The sequence below is a fragment of the Falco peregrinus genome, chromosome 4 (assembly GCF_023634155.1).
Source record: "Falco peregrinus isolate bFalPer1 chromosome 4, bFalPer1.pri, whole genome shotgun sequence".
NCBI classification, from domain to species: Eukaryota; Metazoa; Chordata; class Aves; order Falconiformes; family Falconidae; genus Falco; species Falco peregrinus.
Window position 1 is genome coordinate 705,856 of NC_073724.1, and position 25,011 is coordinate 730,866.

General features: G+C 39.9%; 2 protein-coding genes across 2 annotated transcripts in view; one reads left to right on the forward strand and one right to left on the reverse strand.

The window, feature by feature from the left end:
- The window catches only part of CMSS1 (cms1 ribosomal small subunit homolog), a 236,996-nt gene that overhangs the window by 140,955 nt on the left and 71,030 nt on the right, over window positions 1-25,011 (reverse strand). The gene's annotated exons all lie outside the window — the stretch shown is intronic.
- LOC129784413 (filamin A-interacting protein 1-like) lies at window positions 12,311-23,942 on the forward strand. The gene is made up of 3 exons (XM_055803322.1): window positions 12,311-13,142; window positions 16,326-16,499; window positions 23,568-23,942. Exons 1-3 carry the CDS (start codon window positions 12,876-12,878, stop codon window positions 23,748-23,750), a joined length of 624 nt encoding a protein of 207 aa, XP_055659297.1. The 5' UTR covers window positions 12,311-12,875; the 3' UTR covers window positions 23,751-23,942.

The following is a 25,011-nucleotide window of genomic DNA, read 5'->3' on the forward strand; positions in this document are numbered from 1 at the left end:
TCCAAAGTTGCGTCATCAGAGCAGGGTATTCCTACGGGAGCTGAAGGGCCAAAACTGTAAGCTGTTTTAATAAATAATGAATGTCGTGGCTAGTAAAACCTGTAACCTGAACACATACAAAAATTAATTTCACCGTGTACAATTACTTTTAAACTCTGTACATTTCACATTTTCCTGGCAGACACAGCCACAGTCACCAATTAATATGAACAATATAAATAATACAAGCCACCACTCAAAGTCGTCATTTTACTATGGCTTATTTAAGGCAATAATCAATCTTAAAGACAAAAATTCTACAAAACCTAAAAATGATCTACAAAGCTAACTTGAGAATCTGCCTGGAAGCTCACATTGAAATGTGAGCACAAATGAAATGTGTTCATTTGCGTGGAGGTGAACATGCACCATATAATTAAAAAAATACTACTGCCACAAAGTCAACAGGTAGAACCCAGATAAGTAAGAACAAAACAAAAGAATTATAAAAGCCAAAGCAAACAGAAGAAAAGCTTCCAAAACAAAAAAATGCAGAAGTCCACATTCTTGTCACAAGAAGTTTTGACTTGGAACACCAACACAACACTGACTTCCACTTCCACCAAGGCGTAGATATTGCAGTTTTCAAAATTTCTTGACAGCATCTTGTATCCTAGGGGCACTCGTCAAAATCATCCAACTTGTCACCATGACTCATGGCAAGAGCCCACTGGCAGCATATGTGGAGCTGGGTGAGGGGGCTACAGGGACTGCCAGTCAGTACTCCTGGCTCAAAGGTGAGGAGGGAAGTCATGCCATTCGCCCCGATGGCAGCATCCCTTCCTTCACTAAAACCCCAAACCTAAAACCTCTGTTCCATAGGAAGCAAGGTCTAATCTGCACAGAAAGGTTACAGTGAGAAAACTGGAGACCTGAGAGAGATTTTGTTTCCATTGAACTCCTGAGAAATAATTATTTAGGGTATTTATCTAATCTGAATTTTTCTCTTTAATATTACATATGGAGAAAGTCAGTGTGGGGAGCAAGGAATCTTTCACATCCGTCTGCATGTTGCTATTTTGTAGTTGCAATTGAAAGAGGAAATTGCAACCGCAGATTTCTTACACAACTAAAGATTATCACAGTCTGAAAAAATGTTAGCCTGTTGTTACATACTTGAGCATTGTCATTAATGTGAAAAGAAAGCAAGGAGAAAATAACATGAAATCACACTGGTTTTGCATTACAGAATACAAATGAAAAGCTCAGTATTTCTCCAACTATAGGAATACGAAGTAAATAATAACAGAATATAACAAAAATCTGAACTTTAGGATATATGAGGAAAATCCAGTCCACAGCTAAGTGAAAACGCTAAGATCTAGGAAAAAGTAAGTTTGAGTGATTTTGTTTCTGATCAAATAAATCAAAGAAAGATTACTGTCTGATTTCTAGGTAGCAGCAGAATAATACAGTAATTGATGGAGACTATGAAAAAGTTTGGCTTAAAACAACAAACAGAAACCCCCAAACAAACAAAAAAAACCCCCAAACCAACAACTCTGAAATCCTAGGTTTAGACACAAGCTAGCACTGTTCACAGATGCTTTGTGCCAGTATGACAAAACCAGTAAAATCCTTCACAAGTGAAAGTCTATTCTCAACAGCTTCTATGAGTTCAGTACTCTCTGCTATCAGCAGCACAAAGAATTGGTCTAAAGTATAAAAGATGCAGTTCATGAAGGCAAACAGGCAGTAAGAAAAACATAAGAAAGGAAACCCAGGGCTTAGGAAGAACAAAAACTACTGTTTTCCTGAAAGCAATCTTCTAAAGATGGGGAATTCCAGATTAGGAAGAAGCTCACAAACATTCAGAGCGTGGCTAATATGTGTTCTCTGTTGCTTTGATGCAAAAACAGATGAAAAGAGATTTTGGGGCATATCAAAACAAAGCCGACCAAGCAAACAACAACAACAAAAATATAAATCAAATCCACAATTTCTGTGAAGCCCTGAAAGCTCTATCTGGACATTTCATGTAACTTCAATAGCCACAAAAGCAGATAAAATTGCATACTTAAAAGTGTCGATCAACTCACTCTTACACAGAACTCCTGAACATGCACAGCTAAAGACAATCGTTTGAAGTAGAGCATCCCACACAACATGGTGGGAAAAACAACAGAGCTGGTTTTGAAAAGTTGTTTTATTCATGTCTGTCTTGGTAAAATTAGGGAGCATCTGTGGATTCCCCCACTTCTCCACCTCAAAATGAGGCATCTCCTCTCAGAGTAGGTTGCAAATGATCAGATCGGTGGAATAATGATCTTGATTGTTTCAGCCAGCTCTCCAAGACATGAGTTCACAAGAGAGGCAGCCATGCAGCTTCCTCAGATGTTGGTAAAGACTTTTGATCTTTCTTTGAAGAAACTTTTCTCAGGATATTTAAAAGTCTGTGGTTTATTTTCATGTGTGGGGAAGAGCAACAGAGGCAAAAACTCCCACACAAAGAAATGTCTCAACAAAGCTACACTTGTCAAAAATACCCTTGAAGAAAATTAATATATATTCACTTTGAAGGTGTACATTTTTATTCTGTAGTCCTCACTGTGATCTCTGCTGCCGATTTCATGACTCATGGATGTATGGCACTCCACGCAAACACCAAGCAGATTAAAAAAAAAAAAAAAAAAAAAAATCAGTAAAATTGAAATGGGAGATGGCTACAATGTTTAAGAAGTTTGGCTCTTGGATACCCAGACCAATTACTGTGGGGTAACAAATTAATTTACACTAGATAATCCTTGCTTACTAATCATACATTTTTTCATCGGAAACAAAAGCAAGATACTTCAACTCTGTGTGCTACTGCTCTTTTGATGAAAGCTTATAGAGGACCACCACTTCTCCATCTGCCACGAGAACCAAGCACAGGAGAATTACATAGACACACCCTCGATACACAAATACATTATTTAAACTGTTATATGTGTGCATGCCTATACACACACACTGAAATACAATACCATTGGTTTAGTCTTTCTCTTTTTTCCACAGCTATTATAGCTAATAATAGCATAACATTGTATTCCTTCAATTAGATTCTCTTTAGGGAATCGTGATTATAGGCTGCTTTTCAAAATGACCTTAAATCACATTACCAGCATGTTTAACGGCACACAAGAAGACTGTTTGTCACAAGCACTTCTTTGACAGAGAAAATTTACCTTCCATCAGGAAAGGACCATGTTATAGTAGACACACTGGGCACTGAAGTGGTGTTTGCATGCACACGTGCGTATGGGTAGGGAAAGTTATTCACTGAAGTCAGAGATGCAAAAGTTGCACAAGACTGGGTGAACTTTTTATTCTTACAGACTTTTCTTCATTGTATTTGTGTTTTGCTTATTACTTTGAAAAATAGTTTTAAAATGAAGAGATCTGTCAAGCTACTAAAAATATTGGAGGAAAAATATTGACATGACAGTATTTTAATTCTGCCTAAATGGTTAAAATGGAATATTAAGTGTTTCCATTTTGAGGGTGACGAGGAAATTTTGGAAGTGGGAGGGAACACAATGGGATAAAAACCCCACTGGTATCACAAAACTCACTTTGAAATATTTGTAAGATTTCCACACAGTGATGGCATTTTGGCTACATCAGGTCTGCTAGGGACAGCAGAAGAAATGTGGATGATAACCTGAATTGTCAGAAAGTCCAAAATAACTGCTTTTGAAGGTCCCCCATTTACGAAAAGCATGTTCAACCTGGGGAAGGAAGGGCATGTACCTGCCAGCTGGGAGACAAGCAAGCACATGGACCATTTCGAGAGCTTTGTGCACTAAGAAACTTTCCTTGGATTTTTAAACTCTGCTAAAACTGTCAGGTACTTGCACAAAATCAATTCCACTGCTAAGACAATACCTTCAGGTACACTTACACAGTGTTTTGGCATGAGGAGATGCTAAACTTGATCAGGGCCTCTCTATAAGATTTCATTTAATAAGTGTCTAACAGGAACAGGGAAAGCAGAAGCCGGAAACATAGGTATTGACCCGAGAGGTGCATGGAAAGGTCTCACGTGAAAGAATCAGAAACAAGATATGAATGTACAAACTAGATCAGAGCACTAACCTGCAAAACATAAAAGCCAGTAAAACCCTTAGTAAAGTTGCAAAAAAACCGCACCATTAAGTAGACAGAAGGTATGTGACTTACCATATAGAAATTTTTGGCCTATCCCGGAACCCAAAACCTAAGAACTTTTGGCTTGGGTTTTTTTCTTTCTGTTTTCAATCTTTCATGTTGTTATTTTACAAACAGATAGCTAGCCCCTTCTCAGGTCCTCAAATACCCTACTTTAGCTATTGCCTGTGGGACTTACTGAAACACAGTACACACCATGAAAAGATCTGTTTGTTTCACAAGTCTCAATATGCCACCCTTCAGCTTTATGAATAACCCCATGACAGACAATTCTGGGAAAAGGCCAACCAAAGCTTCCAGGGTATTCTTCCTAAAGATAGTCTGTTTCTCTGTGGCAACGAGGCTGCGTACTTTATCTATCCAGCAGTTCTATCCTGAACCACTGCCAATTTCAAACAAGTCAGAGAGGGGGTAAGACACTGACTTTTTTACAGATTTCAGGGAAATTGGTGCCTGCAAAAAGTTGAGATAGCCACACTGAGAAACAACTAAAATGTGGGATTCAAACTCAGCCACAGTAGTGGCTGCCTTTGCCTTTCTATAGACATAGCCCTACAGAAAACCAGGCTACGTTAGTACTCGTCTCTAGGCAGCTACTCCCCCCCTTTTTTTAATTTTTAAATTAAAAAAATATTAATTTTTACATTTAAAATTTAAAATAAATAAATATATATTTGGTCGTATATGCTACAGTATTTAACCTGTAGTTGACTGGAGCTGAATTATCCTGCTATGTAAATGTCTACAGCCCATTTAATTTCAAGATATTCAGGAAAAAGGATGTGTTTAGAGACACAGTTTTTAAGATGGGAACATTTTCTTTACATGTACCATTATTTCCTGGTTTTGCTTTGGATGATGCCCTAATTACAGAGTAATTATACCTTGGGGACAAAATTACAGCAGCTGAATAATAAGTATTAAGACACAACCACTGTATTAAATAACATTAACTGTTACTCATGCTCATGAAAAGAAAAAATTCTATACCTGAAAAGCAAATTCATATAATTGAAATTGGAGCAGCTGAATTTTCAGTGTGCTTCACCAATAAAAATCTGACAACTGCAAGATTCACTTTTTTGTTTAGAGAAACAGATAACAGCATTGCAGAGTTTACCTTTTCAAACACTTAGATCTACCTGATGTTACAATAACATTTTTTCACATGCACCCAAAACTCTCCCTTGCATTAATACTTATGAACAAACCTCTTTAATGTCTAATGAGAAAACAAGTGTGAAACATTCTTTGAAAAGAAAAAAGCCCTAAACCTGAGGAAGCAGAGAAAAAGTTCCCCAGATTAATCTCTCAGAAGCAATTCAGTGTAATTGCATAAAATTCCTCATGACTCTCAATTCCCAGAAGTAGAAAGTTAAAGAAATTCTACATTTTCAATTTTGATTCCTGCTCAACCTTTTGAACCCATGGCAACATGGGATTATACTAGTGTTGGTGCCCTGCAGCAGCACATCAAAGCTATGGTGCACATACACCTTCAGAGTCATTCCCCAACTACAACTAAAACCTCAGCTCTACACATGTGCCTGTACTAACTACAAGGTACAAGGTACTACAACCTTGCGGCATGTGTAGTTCCTCACTGAGAAGACAAATCACCTCAAACAAATCTAATGTGTTTAACCTATTCGCTATATAAACTGTATACACATAATGTAATAAATAGGGTATAATTTCCTAAGACCACCATCAATGTAGCAAAATGCTGGACCACAAACTAGAAGAGCTGAATTCCTGTGGAGGAGAGAAAAGAAGGGCTTAGCATGAGGAAAAAGTGATGCAGGTACCTTTGACTGTTAGGTGCCATCAGAAGTTGTTCTCAGGTATGACCAGACACAAGGGAAAAATCAGCCCATGTCAGCAAACTCTCCAAGTACTGATTTCTGAACTGGAACCTCTGTGGAATCCAGGTCTTCATTTCAGATTTCACACTAGCTACCCACTTTTGCCAAAGCAGTGTTATGCACTACAGCAGGGAGCCCAAACTCTTGATTTTCTCGTCCATCACCACAAAGAGGTCTAGTACCCAGACCACTTGGTTTTATGGACATCTGAAGAACTCCGCTTAGAACGAGGTTTGTTTGGCATCTCTTAATAGGAGTATATATTCCTAACTGTATTTTCCTAATATGAAAATTTTAAGTATGTTCCAAGTGAGCACCTCATGCTTCCATGCAGAGCACTGCGAATGGGTGTGCTTCAGACTGGCACAGTATGAACTCAGACAGGCTGGCAAACACCTGAGCCTCAGGAGGAGCTGGCCTGAGATCAGTTCATCTCAGGAGGGGCCTCACAAGCTCAGAACCACAAATCCAGCAATTGACCACATGGTACAAGCTCTTTTCTCTACTTCCAGGCCCAAAATCCAGCGGTACATATATTTTTGTAGTTAGAGACATTACAAGAGTGAAGACCAGATCACAAGTTCACGTATCAATACTGAAGTGACAGACAACTGACAGAGACATCCTTCAGAGGGACCTGATGAAAACCTCCCACACAGACGCACACAGCCTTCTAAAGATTACTCTAAGTCTGCACAGGCATCATACGCAAAATGGACTTGGGGAGATCTTACACAACCACAATCATGGCATATGTGCAAAACACTACAGGATTGGAAAAAAGAAGAGGAAACAACAGATGGTGGAAATTTTCCAGCACCTCTACCACCAGCAGAGTACCATGACAACTCTCTAACACAGTCCAAAAGGCATCTTACTGTCTCAGAAGAGGCTCCCTGTCTCCAAGGGATGAGAAATCAGATTTGTGGTCAGATGACCATAAACCACAACCAGCACAAAAATGACATCCAGTTCTCAACCATGCACTCCATGTCTGGGAGTGTTTACATCCTCTGTTGAATCCAGATTTTCTTCCTGTTTGCATAATTGCTATTCTTGCAGGATCCCCAAGCGCTTCAAAGAGCAAAATTTGACAAGATCCCATGAGAGGGGAAACAGACTGCTAATTATTTTCTTTCTCCTGCTTGACCTCCTGCAGCTCCACATGCCAACAGATGCATCAGGCTACACAGGTATGCACTCCCGCACCCATTTTCCCAGATAAACAGCTTAATCTTGCCATTTGCATGCCAGGATAGAAACATTTACTTATCCCAGAGTCCCTGGGTGAAGAATTCATTAAAGCAAAGAAGTCTCTTCTCACTTACTGCCCAGCCTATGCATTGAAACAGCACAAGAGTCTCCTGTGAATAACAGCACAGCCTGAATGAGAGAGTCAGCTGTGGTATGACAGAACAGCCTCATAGACAGAAGCCACCGCAAAGTTTTCAGGAAAACACTAAAGCGGTATACCCAAAAGGAAGGGCTGTATCTTTGGAAGTATTGCAAATCTACCACACAGCAATGTATTCCTACTCAGGGGAAGGATGACAGTCCAAAACACATTCTGTTAGAAGGCAGCAGTTCCAGAAAAAGACTGTGAAACCGCCAGATCCTGGGATTCCAACTACTAAGGAGATTTTGTCATCTTCTCCCATGGTTCAGCATAGCTCAATTGCTGGCCCACAGGGCTACAGAAGAACAAGACAAACCTGCTGCATTCTCTGGTGGAAGACTTCACATGGCCTAGCCAAGAGCCCTTTCCCATGTCTGGGCACTACTTGGCACACTGCCACACAAGAAAGCAGAACAACAGGGACAGGAGATTAACGTATGGTATGCCTGTGTGGCACTAAGCTGAACATGATGCTTCAAAGTAGCTTTTGCTACACAGGACAGGAAGAAATCTCCTGTAGCCCTGTAGTAACTAAAGGTGAGGCCACCTCTTTTCTTGCCCCACACCACATATGTCATGATGGGCAGAGGGTTGCAGACCTCTTTCCAAAAGAGATCATATGCTTTGCACTCTCCCATTACATTGGCATGCTGAGCAATCACATCTCAACTCCTTTTAAAAGAAGTCTGTTGGTAGAAGTCTTACTGATTTCAGCAAATCAAAAGCATGGCCATATCTCTTTAAGGTATGTTAAAAACCAGAAAGACATAATTCCTTGCTTAGTCACGGATTTTTGGAAGATACGGCTAATTCTCAACTATTCAGGATCCATACCCTGGGGATTAAGGAAAGATTTGGTCCTGTGAGGGATTTTGCTAGCTCATAAGTCAATCACTGACTACAGAGAAAACACTAAGGGGAAGAATAGATGGAAAACCAAAAATGTATGTCTCTTAAAACCCTATCGTGTCTGCAGTGAAGTCATCTCTGAAGGATATTTCAGTGTTTCCCACAAAAGCACAGGGATTTCTGAACCACCTGCTTGTTCACTGCTGCCAAAGAGATGAATGCAGCTTCATCTCCTTCGGAATATGATTGAGAGGGTGGAGACCAAGTTAACATCATAGAAACATTTGGTAATTAATTCATCTGGGTCTTCAGGAAAGTATATTTTGATCCCTCAGATTACTTGCTCATCGCCAAGGAGAGGAAAATTTTCTCCTTTATATGCGAAGCACAGCATACATGTTCAGAGATGAGCAAGCTCTTTAAAAAACAGAACAGAAAACTATAAAAAGAACAAGAACATGAACACTGAGAATAGACTCAAACTTTGCTGAGTATGTTACATGCAATAATTTACCAGAACGTTTCAGTGTAACCTACCCTTAACTCTATTTTGTATCTGGAACAAGTCTACCAAGCTGCACTGAATCCGATGAGCCTGGGTACCCATCACTTTGTGACTTCAAGCAAGATACCACTGCAAAATCTTTAGTAAAACAGACAACTCATAACATGAAGGAAGGCACTATAGTGCAGAACTCGGGCCTTATGCTCTTTAACTAGGACACTTAAGAGTAAACATACAGTAATCTCTATCAAACACCCACTGCATGGTGGGCTGTGACTTCATGATCTGGATGCTCCCTTTTAATCTTCTTTTATTTTTGATACCAGCAGATACTGCCTAGATGGTATGTAAAGCATCCTATGAGAATGCTGACAAGTGTCGTTGTCTCTTCTGCTCACATAGCTACAATCCCTGCTGTATAGTAATTGATCCAAAACAGATGAAGGATCACAAGCACAAGGCGCACACGCCCAACTGAATCTTCTCACCTCCTTTCTTCTTTCTTAGCAGTTATTTACTCTTTTCTAAGGTTACCTTATTTTGTCGTCCTTCCTGGTGGTACAGAGAAACAGGACCTTAATTAGCTTCTATACGGAAGTTTGCCACAAGATGCACAAGTCAGTCCCCCAGGAGAAACCACAGAGACTCTGTGAACTACAGTTGCTGTTACAAGAAGGAATAGTTCTTCCTTACCTCTTTTCTTGCACAACAGCTTTCTTGTACACAAACCGCATCAACATGTAATTTAAAGTGAAATTCAACGGAGACACAGATATGTAAAAAGACAAATTTTCCACTCATTAGTCTAATCTTGAGAGCCTGAACTCAGGAGGGATGAGAGAGACACCTTTTAGGGTGGCATGAGAGAACTGATATCCACAAATTTTATTAGTCTATTAACACTTTGATAGGGGGTGGGATGTGTGTGTGCACAGCTCTTCATTAACCTTCAAGAATACAGGAGTTGTTCAGAGTAGAAAATAACCAAAACACATAGTTGGCAAATTTCAAATTACACTGCTTCTATCTTGACTGTTATACTAGGGCCATTCAAGGGCTTAAAAACATTGCAGAAAAAACAGCATCCTCTGGACTAGAACGCATCATCTTTCTGCCATGGTATAAGGGCATGACACGGTAGCTGATATTCTGTCGAAAACATCAGATGCACTTTGAACGTTAGTCGCTTAGATGGTGCCACATCCATGTCACCTGACAATTTGAAGGTGGTGAGGAGTTTCAACGTAGGTGGATGAGATGTTTATTTTTGTCTGTTTCTGAGGTCCTGCTTTGCTTGCTGCACCAGCAGGTACGCTGTCTCCAGTAATTTCATCTTTGAATTGCCCTTCTGTTTACTCATACCTACATCCTTTGAAGACCACATCAGCACTAATGTAAACAGACAACACGACAAGTAATAAGAATGCCAGTCAATGTACAGGTAATAAGAAGGCTTAAATCAAGAGAGAAAGAATACTTTAATAATACTAATAGCAAAGTAGTTTGTCCCTCTCTTGTCACCTACATTCAAGTGCCAACAAAAAAAGTGCTTAAAGCATACATTTAGGATGCAACTTCAACATCTAAACATTCATGTTAGTTGCTAAATCTGATAAATATCTGCATTAGCAGATTCAATAGCAGGCACTGGTGTTCAGTAATGCCAGAACAGAATGCATGTATAGTCTATGTAACAACTCTGCTCAACAAGAAAAGAAGAAAAATCCACTCTGGGATGCTGCAAAGGTGCCACCTCCATGGGAGGGTAACACATCTGGCAGGTCAGCTGGCCTTCTCAGGGACCAAGTGCCTTTTGCCAAAACAAAGTAAGGACTGATCTACCTGATTAAGAAGTAGGCACAACAACCTTAAAAGGGAGTAACAGCTAGCCGCCTGCAGCTGTGAGAACTATGCCTGGCAGGCAGCCTTGAAGCCAACAGCATTAGTACAGTGTAAGAGAAAACATGAGGGAGGGTGTCCCTCTTGGCAGGACCACTGAGACTACTGCCCTTTCAAGTTCATAACCCTGTTTCCACGTGCGGCCAACTCAAAAAGCTTGAAAAGATACAGACACCTTATGCACTAGTTCCTCTTCCCTTCCACCAAGAATAGTACATTGCCACTTGTTGACAACAAGACTGACAGTGGTCTGATGTCCAGTCAAGACTGCTGCTGCACCTGGCATGCATGAGGGGAAAAATGTAAGGACTTCTTGGACTATTTATGCATTTCATAGCATCCTGTGATTAGAGGTTCAAAGCATATGGACAAGATTAGAGTGCATTCAGGTTACCTGATTTAACTCACAGCTCCTGCATTTGATCTTATAAACACTAGTCATTAGCTGTACACAAAAGCCAAGCAGGCATTCAGCATTTTATGTTCAGAGGAAACCAACAGTCTTCTTCCAAAATAGTAGTACTTGTAAGCAAGATACAAAAGGTGAGTAAACCTAATATGCAGACCACAGAGAACAAAAAGAAACCCTGTTCAACTAAAAGGACAGTATGAGCACCAATTTAAAATAATCATCATCAGCTAATATCACTGCTGGCCTGCTGTGAACAACTCCTACATGCAGCATGACAAGCTCCCACCCTAACCCAACACTATCGAGGCACAACTTCACAAAACAGGTTCCTGTGCACACTGCCACGCAAATCTGACACACCTTGGTTTTTGGAGACCTGGAGAAACAAGTTCTTCTTCTGAAACACAAGCTATTATGAGTGCTTTAAGTGAGACTAGAAGAGATTTAAGCATTATAGAAAATGTCACTTGCTTTTCCTGTAATGTTTTTGATAAATTCTCCCCACTCTTAGCCATCACCCATTACAAACCAAAAGCTTCCAAATCTCCATTCTTGGAGGAAAACAAGAAAAGGGAGTCTTTGTAGTGTTCAGTGGAAAACTACCACAGTTAAGGAGTACAGTCACAAAGATTAGGGTTTAGAGTCAGAACCCCGCGGAAGGGGGAGCTCTTGAAGAACTGTATCAGCCACAGATCTGTGAGATCAAAAGGCAGTAGCGCAATCGTCTCCAGCCTACGGTAGGCCATAACAATTTTCTGGACCTTTCAGCAATTAGCTTTGCAGTTTAGCAAGAATTATGGCTTATTTGTATTTGGAGCATGTTTAATTTCACCTTTGAATAACGTGATCGGCCTTTTGTCTGCTAGACGGTATCCATGACCACAGTTTTCCTGTAGAGGTGGACTATAGTCCTTTTATACCTTAATCTGAGTGGCAATAAGCAAAACAGAGTTCCTGAGGTCAATCAATATTTAGACAGTCTTAGCCATTTATCTGCAAAAGCATTAGAGTACATTTACTTAAGAGTGGCACTTCACATGGGCCTAAGGTAGTTTGGTTGGGGGTTTGGGGTTTTTTGGGTTTGGGTTTTTTGGGGTTTTGTTTTCTTGGTTGGTTTGTTTTGGTTTGTTGGTTGTTTTTTTTTGGGGGGGGGGAAGCTGGAAAAGGGGTGTTTACAAGGCACATCCCTTGCAGTCTGGATCTGCTAACTAACCCCTTAATTTCACCAAACATGGGGAACAGCAACTGCTTAACCTGTAGTACCGGAGGACCACTTTTGTGCTCTCCCTTGGAAAGAGAAAGAAAGACAAAACACGGCTATACAGTAAGGGCTCGGACAGAAAGAACAGAGAGTTCCTCCTAGTGAAATCATTCTAAACCTAAATTTGCTTCATCACAATGAGTATCTACCTGAGGTTGGTGCTGTCTCTCAAATGGGGAAAGCAGTCTGTGGCGATGTGCACAGCACTGCTGCTGAAGGTGCTGCCTTTGGGAATACTGAGGAGGGAACAGTTAATACTGCATGAGAGCAGCTAAGGCTCACCTCGCTACAGACACCCAGGAAGGACCGCAGCCCCGTCCTGTTGGCTTACATGAGGTTGTCAGCTTTCGTCAGATGACGAACAGCCTTATGTGGGAGGGAAAACTACCAGTCTGGAGGGAATAATATCCACCATAAATTATGGTAATAGTTTTATAGTGTCTATTAGTTAAAACAATTACTTTTCTCCCCACCTTCCTTCAGCTTCAGAAATACAAACCATGCGTTCCAGAAGTAACAGCACAGAAAGCCCAACCAGACCAAAACTGAGCCAGCAAAGGCCAAAAGACCACCATAAAGAAGAGGCTGGTTGCAATGGGAGAGGAAATGGGCAAAGAAGGCAGAAGGAGGAGGATGTAGTTCAAGCCAGTACCATCCTAAGAAGCCCTAAGGCAGAGAAAAAACAAAGAAGTTCTTCCAAGAAAAGAGAGGATCTCTCTCGTGATGACTTGCTATTTCTTCTTAGTGTCCTCGAAGGCGAACTACAGGTGACTTACTGTCTTATTTTATATTCCAGATTAAAACACACTCCTCCCCGCCACCCCCCAATTTACTGCAAACACATGCTGCTTTCATGTTAAGGAAACACCCTACATAATTTGATACAGAAGGACAAACATAAACTGCAAAGTACATAAAAACATAGATTATAACTATTATAGCTATCAGTCAGAAAAGGTGACCTTTACACCACCCCTAAATGCAACTACAATTTATTCACAATGCACCTCTATCACACTAAAACCACCCACGGTCCACTGTGAAGGATCACGTAACTCTCAAAGCAGAGAGCTTACAAAACTTTCCTGTTGGGCTACCCCATTCTAAGTACTCTGAATACATAGGTTTTGTCACCATAAAACGTACCTGTTAATTATTTCTTACCTCCCTGTCCTATGAAGTCAGGAGCATTACTCCCCACGAATTAGTATGTGCCAGATCACAAGTAACTCAAACAGTATTCTCATACCTTTTGCTAGAAAAACCAAAAGAGCAATTTTATTTCCCATAATAGGAAGCATAAGTGTTGCGTGCCGCTTAGCCCACTAGATATTGGATTTTGAAAAGCTAACATTTTTCTATCTGGAACAGGAGCCAGCTGCCAAGTCGTAACTGATGCCTAACCCGGTCAAATGTAAGTTCAGGAAGTGGGAACCAGACTTCCAGTGAGCAGGGAGAATATTTCTGTGGCAGACTGATTGCTATGAAGTAGTGATGGCCACTTAAAACTGCTCACAGGCAGAGGGAAGAGCAAACTGGCCAAAGTGGAATAAACGTGCGTATCACATGGTTTCGGTGCTCATTACCTAGACAGAACCTGGGTAGTTCCATTCTTGACATATGCATATATACTTACATAGCAATACATACATGCTTAACAGAACATACATGCAATGTTTGACAGATGTACCAATCTCTGAGGGTAAATCCAAGGCAAACTGCTACAGAACATTTTATTATACAAACAGAATGATTTCCATGTTTGCAAAACATTTCTCCCCAGCTCCTTTGCCTTTTCTTAATTTAGATTAAAATTCAGGTGTCACATATTCCTCCAAAACACTTATCTCTTCCTCTCAAAAAACAGTGTTTGTGTATATATATTTTTATATACATACACATTACACACACACTTCATTACACTTGTGTAATATAAATTTTATATAAATATAAAAACAAATAAACCACACATTTCAATTCTTAAGACTTAAAACTGGAATGGAATAAATGAGAAACTGGAAAACAACGAGCCTGACGTGAACACTTTAAATCATGTCCCACATTCCAAAGGAAGCATTATGAATGAAAAAAGCGGGAAGTCATTTCATATTCCTAATTTTCCACCTCCTGTAATCCAAGTCAAATCTCTGAAGATCAGCTGTCAATCCAACCATAATTCAGTTTCTAAGTTAGATGTCATTACTCTCCTATTCCAGAAAGTTTAAGATGCACAAAGACCACTCCTCTAGGGTTTTTCCACAGTGATAAGGATTAGAAATAGATTATTTTATATTTTTTCCAAGCATGGTGACAAACAGGGGTCCAGCTAAGAGCAGTCAGACTGAAAGTAAGACCCTCTCCAGATACACTCTTTCTGATTTCATCCCTTCTAGGTTTAGCGTGTACTTTGTTTCTTTTTAACCAAGATCACTGCAGATATTAGATGTCTGAAACAGTTCATGTCACTGTAATGGAGTTTGAAACAGTTATGTCACTGTAATGGAGGCAGGGGACAACCTCCACCACCAGAGGATGCAGGGGCTTGGGGGAGGAAGAGATGGACACAGTCCTAGGGGGAGGTGATGACCTAAACGAGTTTACCTCGCAGTGGAAAGAGTCACGTAATCAGATACTCTCATGAAAAAGCATTATCATTAGAAGCGGAACTTCAGGAGAGTTGGCACAATATCTGCAGCAACTATTCTGCCCCTTCCAACTTAATGCCTAAGAGCTAGTAACTTTATAGCAAGGAAGCATTCTTGTTTGGTGTGGTGGATGTTTGGTTGGTGGGGTTTTTGTTTTGTTTTTTAAAAGAGCAAGGAGAATCTATAGATCACTTCAAATACTGCAGATACATACAGTATCTTTCTCCAGCATGAAGCATGGACTTAAAGAGCAAAGCTGTATGATAGGAAGAAGGTATATGCACCTGCAAACTTGTGCAAGAATTTCTGAAATACATACATAGAAGAACGTGGTGAAAACACACCTGAGAACATATTTTATCTACTCTTTGATAACAGGATGTCATCAGATATTCCATAAGATTAAGGCAACAAACGTAGTGACATTAATAAAGGAAAAGTACAATATACATTTTTAGACTATACTTCTTGAAACTACATGAGTTTTGGAAACCAGAAAACACCACCTTCTCTTAATCATTACCTTTTAAAATGCCTTTTTTTAGCATGCACTAACAAACTGAGAATAGTCTTACAGCAGTTATTTCCAAAAAACTTCATACTGCCAAGACTGCTTATTATTTGAAGGCACATACACAAATGTGTGCACATCTACATGTCTATACATAGATAAAGCATGGCCTCACACATGCATGCACACACACATATATGTGCACACAGGACACCACTGCCAGCTTTGAAGGCATTAAATCTTGTTTTAAAGAACTGCCATTATTGCAGTGCTTCGGAATGTATGCTGTGAAGGGTCACTGCACACCTCGCTACATTCACTGCTCAAACAAGCTCAGTGTAACAACAGAAGCAGGTGACCCCAGGTTGGTTTGAACTACAGAAGGTACCTTTGCATCGAGAATATACAGAACGTACAACACTTCCAAGGATTAAAGAACCATCCTAACACCTTCCACTAACAATTTAAAACCAGCTTCCATCACAAGTCACACTGTGCCCTGAAATTTTGTATTGTGAATGCACCACACTGGTCCAGAAACAACAATACCATCTAATTGTTAACAAAATACTTGGGCATTGATGAGGGTTCTGAGGATGTTGGAGATTATGCAGAACTAATAGAACACAAAGATCAATACTGCCTTCATGTTGCGGACTATTTTGGAGTGCTTTGCATACATAATAGCAGTCTTTAAAAAGTTTTTGGTTTTCTTAAAATCAAAAGTAGAAAGCTAACCTGTAAATACATATACACGGTTTAACAAAATAAAGCCTTACTTTGTGTTTCTGCAGGCTCAAGATGAAGTTATAGGAGTACTTAAGGCTGAAAAAATTGACTTGGCTTTGCTTGAAGCACAATACGGCTTTGTTACTCCCAAGAAGGTGTTAGAGGCCCTCCAGCGAGATGCTATTCAAACAAAGGCTGAGCAATGGCAAGAAGATATCTACGAAAAGCCTATGGGAGAGGTATGAACATGTAATTGATATTTAACCGTAATTCCCATCAAATTCAATAGAAACTATCTCTCTGACTTCAGAGGAAGAAAGCAAATGAGCTGTAAATCTATAATCTAACACGAGTAAAGTGACAGCAGAACAAAGTCCAGGGTCCAGTGGAGTCCCTAATAAAAACAGGTATTTAACGATGCTCATTTATACTGCGCACTGAGGGCTTTAAACATCGACAGACATGATTTTGTCAAACTCAAACTCTGATAATCAGCCTGCTATTTTTGACACTGTTGTCTTTTTTTATTTTCCTTTGTTATCCAAATTCACAACCCATACAATGAGATGCCTCCCCATTTGTCTCATTGAGACAATCTTACCAACGGCTGGCAAGGGCCCATGCAGCAGCAATGGCGCAGCTGTCTACCTTTACATAGCCCATCTCCCACCAGTTCTGGGGGAGTCACAGGTATACATGCTTGCTCCAAGTAGTTCCTGTAATGAGCTGTCACTACAAACTTCATCCAGGTAGAAATCTAATATTCTCACATTATACCTAAGTAACCTTTAGTTTAATGTCATTGCATCAGCAGCCTTTCTTTCTCAACACTCCTACCTGAATTTTATTTCTGCCCTGCCATGCAAATCACTGGATAATAAAATCCCTTCATATCAGGGCTTCTTCCCCAAGTGCCTCCTCTTGAATTTAGACAAATATTTTTTAATACGCTGCTCAGTAGAGATAATCATCATAAAAACAGAAGCAGAAATTATTAATAAAATTATTCTATAAAGCATTTTCCAAGCTTTCTGAACATAAATGTACTTAAGGATACAGAGTTCATGTCAGAGAAAATTGTGTCAGGCAAAAAGGTCAACACTCATTTCAAAGGCTCAAAGGTTAAAATCTCTGGCTATAATGTGAAACAGATAAAGTTCAACTCTGGAGGTTAATTTGTTTTAGAACACTGTGGCATTATGTCACAGAAACTTGGAGCACAAATGGAAATTATTTGAAGAAAAGTCCAAAAAAGTTTGAAAACGTAAGTTCAGTCTATTACTTTACATAAGTTTATACACGCTTTTTCCTTCTTAATGGCAAAGAAAGGATTTCTAACACCACTGAATTTTGCAGTTCCAAAAGGCAAAGGTAAACATCCTGAGAGCAACTGAAAGGCTAGAAGGACCCCTGGCACTTCGTATGTCTTGGTAAACCAAAGATGCCGTAATCATCAGGCATTCCACAATTTCAGTTTCAAAGTCCCCCCAACTTAAGTCAGAGATCCATTTAGTTTTTGTTTAGATTTTTTCCACATTTACAAAAACCAAGGAAGGGGTGGAATCAGGCACAGAGTATGGGAAATGGACCATTTAAATTCCCCCTTTGCCACCAAGACAATGTACTTCTGTTATCTGCCTACAAAATCTCTGCTGATCCAGTTCCTCTAGAGCATGTGTGTCTCACCCTTGAGAATTTAGCCTTGTAGCCTTGAACACAGAAGATCTTCCCAAAACTCAATTGAAAATACAGTGAATTTCAGAAGGCATCTCTAAGGTTACCCATCCTTTAATGTTCTCTCACAACTCACTCATCTAGCCTAAACTTTATGAAGTTTCTTGGCAAATCTGGTTAAGAATGTAGTGGGAAGATCTGGTGACTGGACAGCTTTACACACTAGGAACAGGATTCAGCGGTAAAGAAATGTAGCAAAATACAAAATAGTAGTAATACACCTTCCTTTGCAAAACATATGAGGAGTGTGACACCAAAACTGTGTCTTCCTTGGCCATGAAGATTTGGGGTTTTTTTGAAAGCAGAGGGTTTTTTTCAGCCAAATTTGCACTACAGCTATTTCTTGCTGCAACCTAACAAATGCCAGATAAGCTTACTCCTATTGCTTACACTTCAGGATACAGTAAGTTGTTGTAAATGTAAGGGGCATAAAGGAAAAGAAAATAAGACTTTTATTTTGGTTTTGCTTCTGTCTGACAGAAAGGCCTGAAAAAGTTTTCCATCTTTGCATGGTTTATAAATTTAGATTGAGTCACTTATTTATGAAAAAATCTGGCTCCAGATCAATTGCCACTTCTCTTGAATAGAAAACAAACGGTATTCAACATTCAAATAAATACAGAATAATAGCATAAGAACCATTTTCCCAGATACAAAAATAAACAAACTTTTTTTAAAAGAATCAAGAAAACATCAGAGTCGGTGATGTAGGAAAAGAGAGATAAAGAGGAGGATACTGCAGAATTTATGGTGACTTTTTCTCATTTTTCAAACCTTCATGGAATTAGAAAGCCAACTGGTTTCTAACTCTCCCCAGCTTCCAGTAACACAGTCAAAGATAAAAAAATCTGGTGCTTACTGTTTGAAATGTGATGAAAAATACTGCCTACCACTTTGAGAACTCCTCTAAAAGCAGGAAAACTAGAGGAAAGTCTATATTCTGTATCCATCAAGGATAAATCAAAAGTGAATTGATTTTTTAAATTCCAGTGCCAATCAACTCAGGGAAAGATGCATCCTCATCAGCCTTTTAACGAAGTACATCTGATTGCATCCTCACAACATCTTACAATTGTTCATCACAACTTTCCAACGATGACAGCTGTAGAGCACCAATAAGTTAAGTGTCATATGAAGAGACTGAAACAGTAACACTGACACCGTGGCATTCCAGAAAAGCAGACAAACATATCCCCACAGAAATTTGGCTCAGCAAGGGTTGAAAAAAACAAGGGAGGAATTGCTCCCATAATCTACAGTAATCCTAAACTTGGGATTATACAGTGTTCATGAAGATACGATTAACAGGAATGATATTGCACTGAACTTTGGACAAAGAAATGTAACCAACCTGGATTTTATTCTGGCACAGCACCAAACACAAAACAATCTAAAAAGAGGAAGATGCCAAGTTCAGTTCCAATGTAATGGATATGAGACACACCATCCTAGTTTGACTTCAGACATGAGTTGGTGGCAAAATGTATTTAAACAGTTAAATTTCCGTGAAATTTTAGCTTGCTTAACTATTCACAGTTAACTTCAGACCATGCCTCTTACTTTCCATTGTATTGTATAGTGCGTTCAAGTATTAATTCTAGCAAAAAGCCCATATGGTTAGCAAGAACAAAACAACAAACCACTTAATTAAGATTTTATCACTTTAATTTTCAACAGAAGACATTTACACTGCTGCTTATTAGTCTTCTGTGGTTTTTAGCTATGAACTATAGATGCTGAGTAAACCCGTATGCATACATATAAATGGGTATTTCTGCAGGCATGGACTTAGCATTTGGACAGAGTAATTTGAGGAACCAGGGGCTGCTGGAGACCACTCCTGTGCAAGGATCTCCCACTGGCAGGGGTTCACACTTCTCTTTTCTCTGCTGGATACGTGGGAGTCAGCCACAAGATCTCACAGGGAAAAATGCAAGAGCCAAATCTGCTCCCCAGGGAAGTGCCCTTATCTTGCAAAGGGACACAAGAAAGCTTCCAAACAAACTACACAAGTGCCACAACCCAGTACCAGACTCTGCCCTGCTTGGCCCTGCAGGGAAGGAAAGGCATGCCGCACAGTAACAGACACAGATGTCACAAGGCCAAATGCCCGTAGCTGTCAGCAGCATACATGCAGATCCTAAGTGTCTGCATTACTTGTGATGTAGGATCTGCTGCCCCTCCAGTTCTCTTTTCCACCACCCACCCGTACCAGGCGACAGGCCCAGCACCTCTTCCCTTCTTTCCTGAGTGGAATCCCAAGCTCTTGCTCCCCAGCCATACACCAGCTGCAAACGCTCATAGTAGAACCAATAATGCAGCATTCTTGAAAAGAACACCTAAATGCATCTTCCAATCTGAGCAACAGGAGAAAACTGCAACATGAAAATAGCTTTAACACAGCAGCTTATTTACTTGTCTCTCTTGCCCTTTCATGCAAGCAGGTCTCCCCAGGACCCTACTGTTCTTTTACCCACTTTAAAATTCCCCACCCTGCCTCTCTCCCTTGAATGCACACCTCACCCATCCCAAACGCCAGTCTGTAATCCAAACTGCTAAACTCAGCACGGACAAAAGCACAACTGTGAAGTGAAAGGCACTGGCATTGCTCATTGAGAACTGCAAAACAAAAACCTGGAGTTACTCCCGTTCTTGCACACATGCTACTTGGATAACTGCTTGAATTCACCTCTTGTAGGCATTCAACAAATACTCTAGAGCAAACAAAATATACTGAACCCATAGAACACTGCTAGTAGGCCCCCACATCCTTCACACCCAACAGCGCAGAAGCAAGACTATTTGCTACGTGGTTAATGTTTGTGTTGATGACTAACCCTCACCTCCATCAGGCATGTATATGTTTGGAAACAGGAGTAATTTGATTTATGATCAGCTTATAGCTAGAAATCTCAGTGTTTTCTTATGACAGCAATTTACACATCCCCTCAGATTCTTACATATACTTTTGCAGTGGTGGTCCCAATCCATACATAGGCATCACTTTACTTTCTCAACCCCATCCATGCAGACTGCCTGCCAAAAGAATCAGAAGTTCCACACCTCTGCCTTCTTCCCCACCCAACCTTGCACTGAGGGCTCAGACCAGCGCGAACTATCACGCAAAGCTGATGCCAAGTTCATACCAGTTCAAGCAAGACAGGGCCATATGTATAGGCAGCACTGCATTAGAACTTTATCAAAAAACAGGAGGCAGGTTGCTCTCTGAGAACAGCATATATTCACCTTACAGCATGACCTTTAAAAAGGCAAGGATCAGAAACTCGGATGATGGTGCTTCATGCATCTGTGCAATAGCTGTTCCAAAAAAGCCTCCAAAATCTTGGTGGGGGAGGAAGGCTGATACAACACACTGAAACTTCTCTCTCTCTGGGGTCAGCTAGCAGCTGCACAAAAGATTTCAAATTTTGAAATTTCCACTTATAGTGGAAGAAAGGAGACACTGGAGAAATTAAAAATGGCCAGTTTTCTTCAACCTTACCTTTTAAGGCAATTCAGTTTTCAACCTCTGTAAAAGATACAGAAAACACAGCCAAGAGATTACTGTATAAGGCGGCATTTGCTTACTGAGAAAGCTTGCATATGCAAGGGTTTAGGTAAGAAATGTTTTCCCAAGAGAGGTCCTACTTCAGGGTTGTGACTCCAGAAAGCACTGACCTTAACAATGTGCTGTGAGAGCACTAAAAAAAAAAAAAAAAACAAAAAACCCAACAAAAAAAAACAACGCCAAAAAGGACAGTCATAGGTTTCTTTACATTTTTTGATCATGAAATGAGCTCAGCTGTGCCGCAACAGAAAAGATGCTCACTAACATCACAAGCAGGAAGAACAGGCCACTTTCAAGAGCGTCCACGTTTCTGTTGGAAGATTTTGGACTTAAATCATCTTCAAAGTCTTGTCAATAGTTCCTTTTTCCTTACTTATAGTAGCAGTGTCACCAGAATGTTAAGAATTATTTAGAGGAAACATAACAGAATATATAAAGCTTAAAAAGAAGCTGAGGTAAGCAGGGGGAGACTCGGAAGCCCATGTAGAAATTGATGATACTCTCTCACATTAAAGAAACTCACATTTAGGCATTCCAGCTTTTTCTGTCATTGCTTCTACTGGCCAAAATGTGAATAAACATGAGGAAAAGATAATCAATCAAACCCCTTGGAAATAAATTGTCCAAAATAAGCAGTGGCCCTAAGAATCTGAAGCCCTAGTGTTTCTGGTGGCACACAGAATTCCTTGTGGGGGAAACATCAGAGAACCAGAAGCAGCCTTGCTTCCCACACTGCCCATTTGTGAATTCTTTCCTATTAGTAGAATGAAGCACTGCAAAGCAGCTTGACCTACTAGAATAGACTGTGGTTAAAAGGAAGCACTGGGCTTTGAGCTCAAAATTTCTCTTTTCCAAAAAGGACATGAGGATTCCTGTCTTGACCTGGTGAGGGAGGCTGTCTCCACATAGGAAGGGGAATAAGTAAGGAACAAAGATTCTCACAAATACAGACTCTTCCCAGGTCTTTAGATGGCCTCCTGTGATCCCTTCCTGAACCTCCAGCTAGATCTGTAATACCTAAGCACGAAAACCCCTTCTGGTTTCATACACGCAGTTGCATAATTGTGTCACATATTGAATTCAAAATTGAGAATCCTCAGAATTATAGTTTTCTCTCAGTTTATGGAAATCATTTAATTTAACAGCGTAACTCCAGTGAACAGTTTTGCCAGTACCTCTGTGGGTTAGAAAAACTGGAAGTTATTACCACAATCTAAAATAGATTATTTAAATTAAAATATGACTATATAGTAATATTTAGAAGCTCAGCAGAAATCCTCAGGGAAGGGAAGGGAATTTGGTGCTCAAAGTGTGCTATAAAGGTGCGATCTGAAAGGCAAACCCCTTTACAATGTGTGAAATTTCAGACAAAACAGGAAATGCCACCTTTAAATAAAAATACTTCCAACTATTTCAAAATTTAGCACACACTTATTCCAGAAACCCAGAGCCATGCTCAGTGTAAGCACAAGACAGGATTGGTTTCCACTCTTGGTTCTAACATGCATTTACTGTGAAACCAGAGGGAAACTGCTTTTTGATCTACCTGTCTACCTTACAAAGATAACTCAATGTTGTCATTTCCTAGGCTGCTACTAACAAGGCAGCTACTTCCATTCAACCACAAGTCTGTCATCTACGGTGTGAAGAAGAGGCTTCTTCTGCCAAGACATCTGGTTCTCTACCACAACAATCAATGATCAAGAAAAGCACAGGCCTGTGAACATAACTGTTAATTAGTAGCTGTTGAGGATCAGTCATAGCAGGAGGGGGAACAGAAGGTGACCAAGGGTCTTGCAAAACAGTACCTTAGCTTGCATTTTTCTAATTTGTCGTAATTAGACTGACAGAACTAAATAATCTTTTCCAAAGAGATAAAAGACCTGGCCATTAGGCTATTAAATGCATTTTACATTATTAAGCCTCTCCAAATCTCTCATTAATGAAAGCCTGAGCAAATAAGAGTTTCAAAAGACTTCAGGAGATTTTGCCTTTCTTTTTGTAGCTTGATAAAGTTGTAGAGAAACAGAAAGAAACTCACAGACGAATGCTGGAGCAACTTCTAATGGTAGAAAAATCACACAGACAGACACTGCATGAACTAGAGGAAGAGAAGAGGAAGCACAGCAAATACATGGAAAAAAGTGATGAGTTTACACACTTACTGGAACAAGAACGTGAAAGGTAAGGTTACCTCTTGCCATAGTACTAAGAAATGCTTACAATTTAACATTGTGTCTAAGGATCTGTCCGCTTTCTATTCTGAATTCACTAAAAATCAGAAATTTTTGTAGAGCTGTTTTTTGAGAGTTCAGCTGAGAAAACATGAGTAATTACTCCTCAATAACACTAGTGTCTACTCCATCAGCAGGTGAGGTAGGACAAATGCTTGACAGATGCTTCATCACTGTTGCAGGATGACAGGTATGTTACACGACAGAGAATACAAGGAAATATGTAAAGTTACAACCAACATGAAACAGGTGAACCTTTCAGCATGTTTAAGGTGCTCAGTGTACACTATAGTATTTAAGCAACAATGTGAAATCAGGCATGCAGCCTTTGATGGCCAAAGAAAAAGACACAACGAAAAGTAGGTGGTGTTTGGACAGACCACAGAAATACAGAGAGAAGCAGCAAAGGCAGATGATAATTTACAGAAAGCTTTGAAAATAAGAACACCATAAAGCTCGTGTATCAGGATTGGCATAAAAAACATAATTCCAACATTATTTTTAAGTGTAACCTGAAAGCACCACAGCTTGTTTAAGCACAGTGTGAGGGTTTCAATACTAATTTTCAGATGAAGGATTAAGAAGAATTTGATGTCATTTACTGTCTTTAAAAAAGTCAGTTTAAACTGTGGCTTCTCTGAAACTGCAGTAAAACCGAACGCAGCCTAAGGGAAGGGAAAAAAAAAAAAAAAGAAAATATCAAAGAACATTTCCTATTCCCTCAATAGCTACTCCAGAAGATAGGAGAATATTGTCTCTGTTTCCTTTTGCTTAGGAACAGATGGAAATGTTTGGGTGTGAGAACATCAAGCCTATTCTAAACTCACATTATGCATAGATAATTATTCCTCTGCTTTGCCTGTGTAACATCATGTTCCACATTTTTGGCAGTGTTCACCCTTTGCACTACACCTCTCACCTCTCTCCTGCAGGTCTATCAGAGATAGCACATATGCTTCCCACCAAGTACACAGCTATATTTATGGTTTGCAATTAAAGAGGGTGGGGAAAAAAAGAAACCTCTTCTCAGAAAAACGTACACAGATGCAGGCCAGCACAGGCACACACAGAAAAGCACACATGATGTGCCCCCCACAAGGCACAGAACTGACTTTTTTCTCCTCTAAGAACTGTTTTTGTGAAACACCATCATATCAGGAACCAAAACCTAAGATGAAGGGAAGTTTTCATCTCTGCTGTCTTTTTCTCAAAAAC

Excerpts from the sequence above, each read along its gene's own strand:
- LOC129784413 (XM_055803322.1), top strand. The coding sequence starts at position 12,876 with ATGCGTTCCAGAAGTAACAGCACAGAAAGCCCAACCAGACCAAAACTG. Across the intron at positions 13,143-16,325 it reads TCCTCGAAGGCGAACTACAG|GCTCAAGATGAAGTTATAGG; the intron begins GTGACTTACTGT and ends GTGTTTCTGCAG. Across the intron at positions 16,500-23,567 it reads ACGAAAAGCCTATGGGAGAG|CTTGATAAAGTTGTAGAGAA; the intron begins GTATGAACATGT and ends TTCTTTTTGTAG.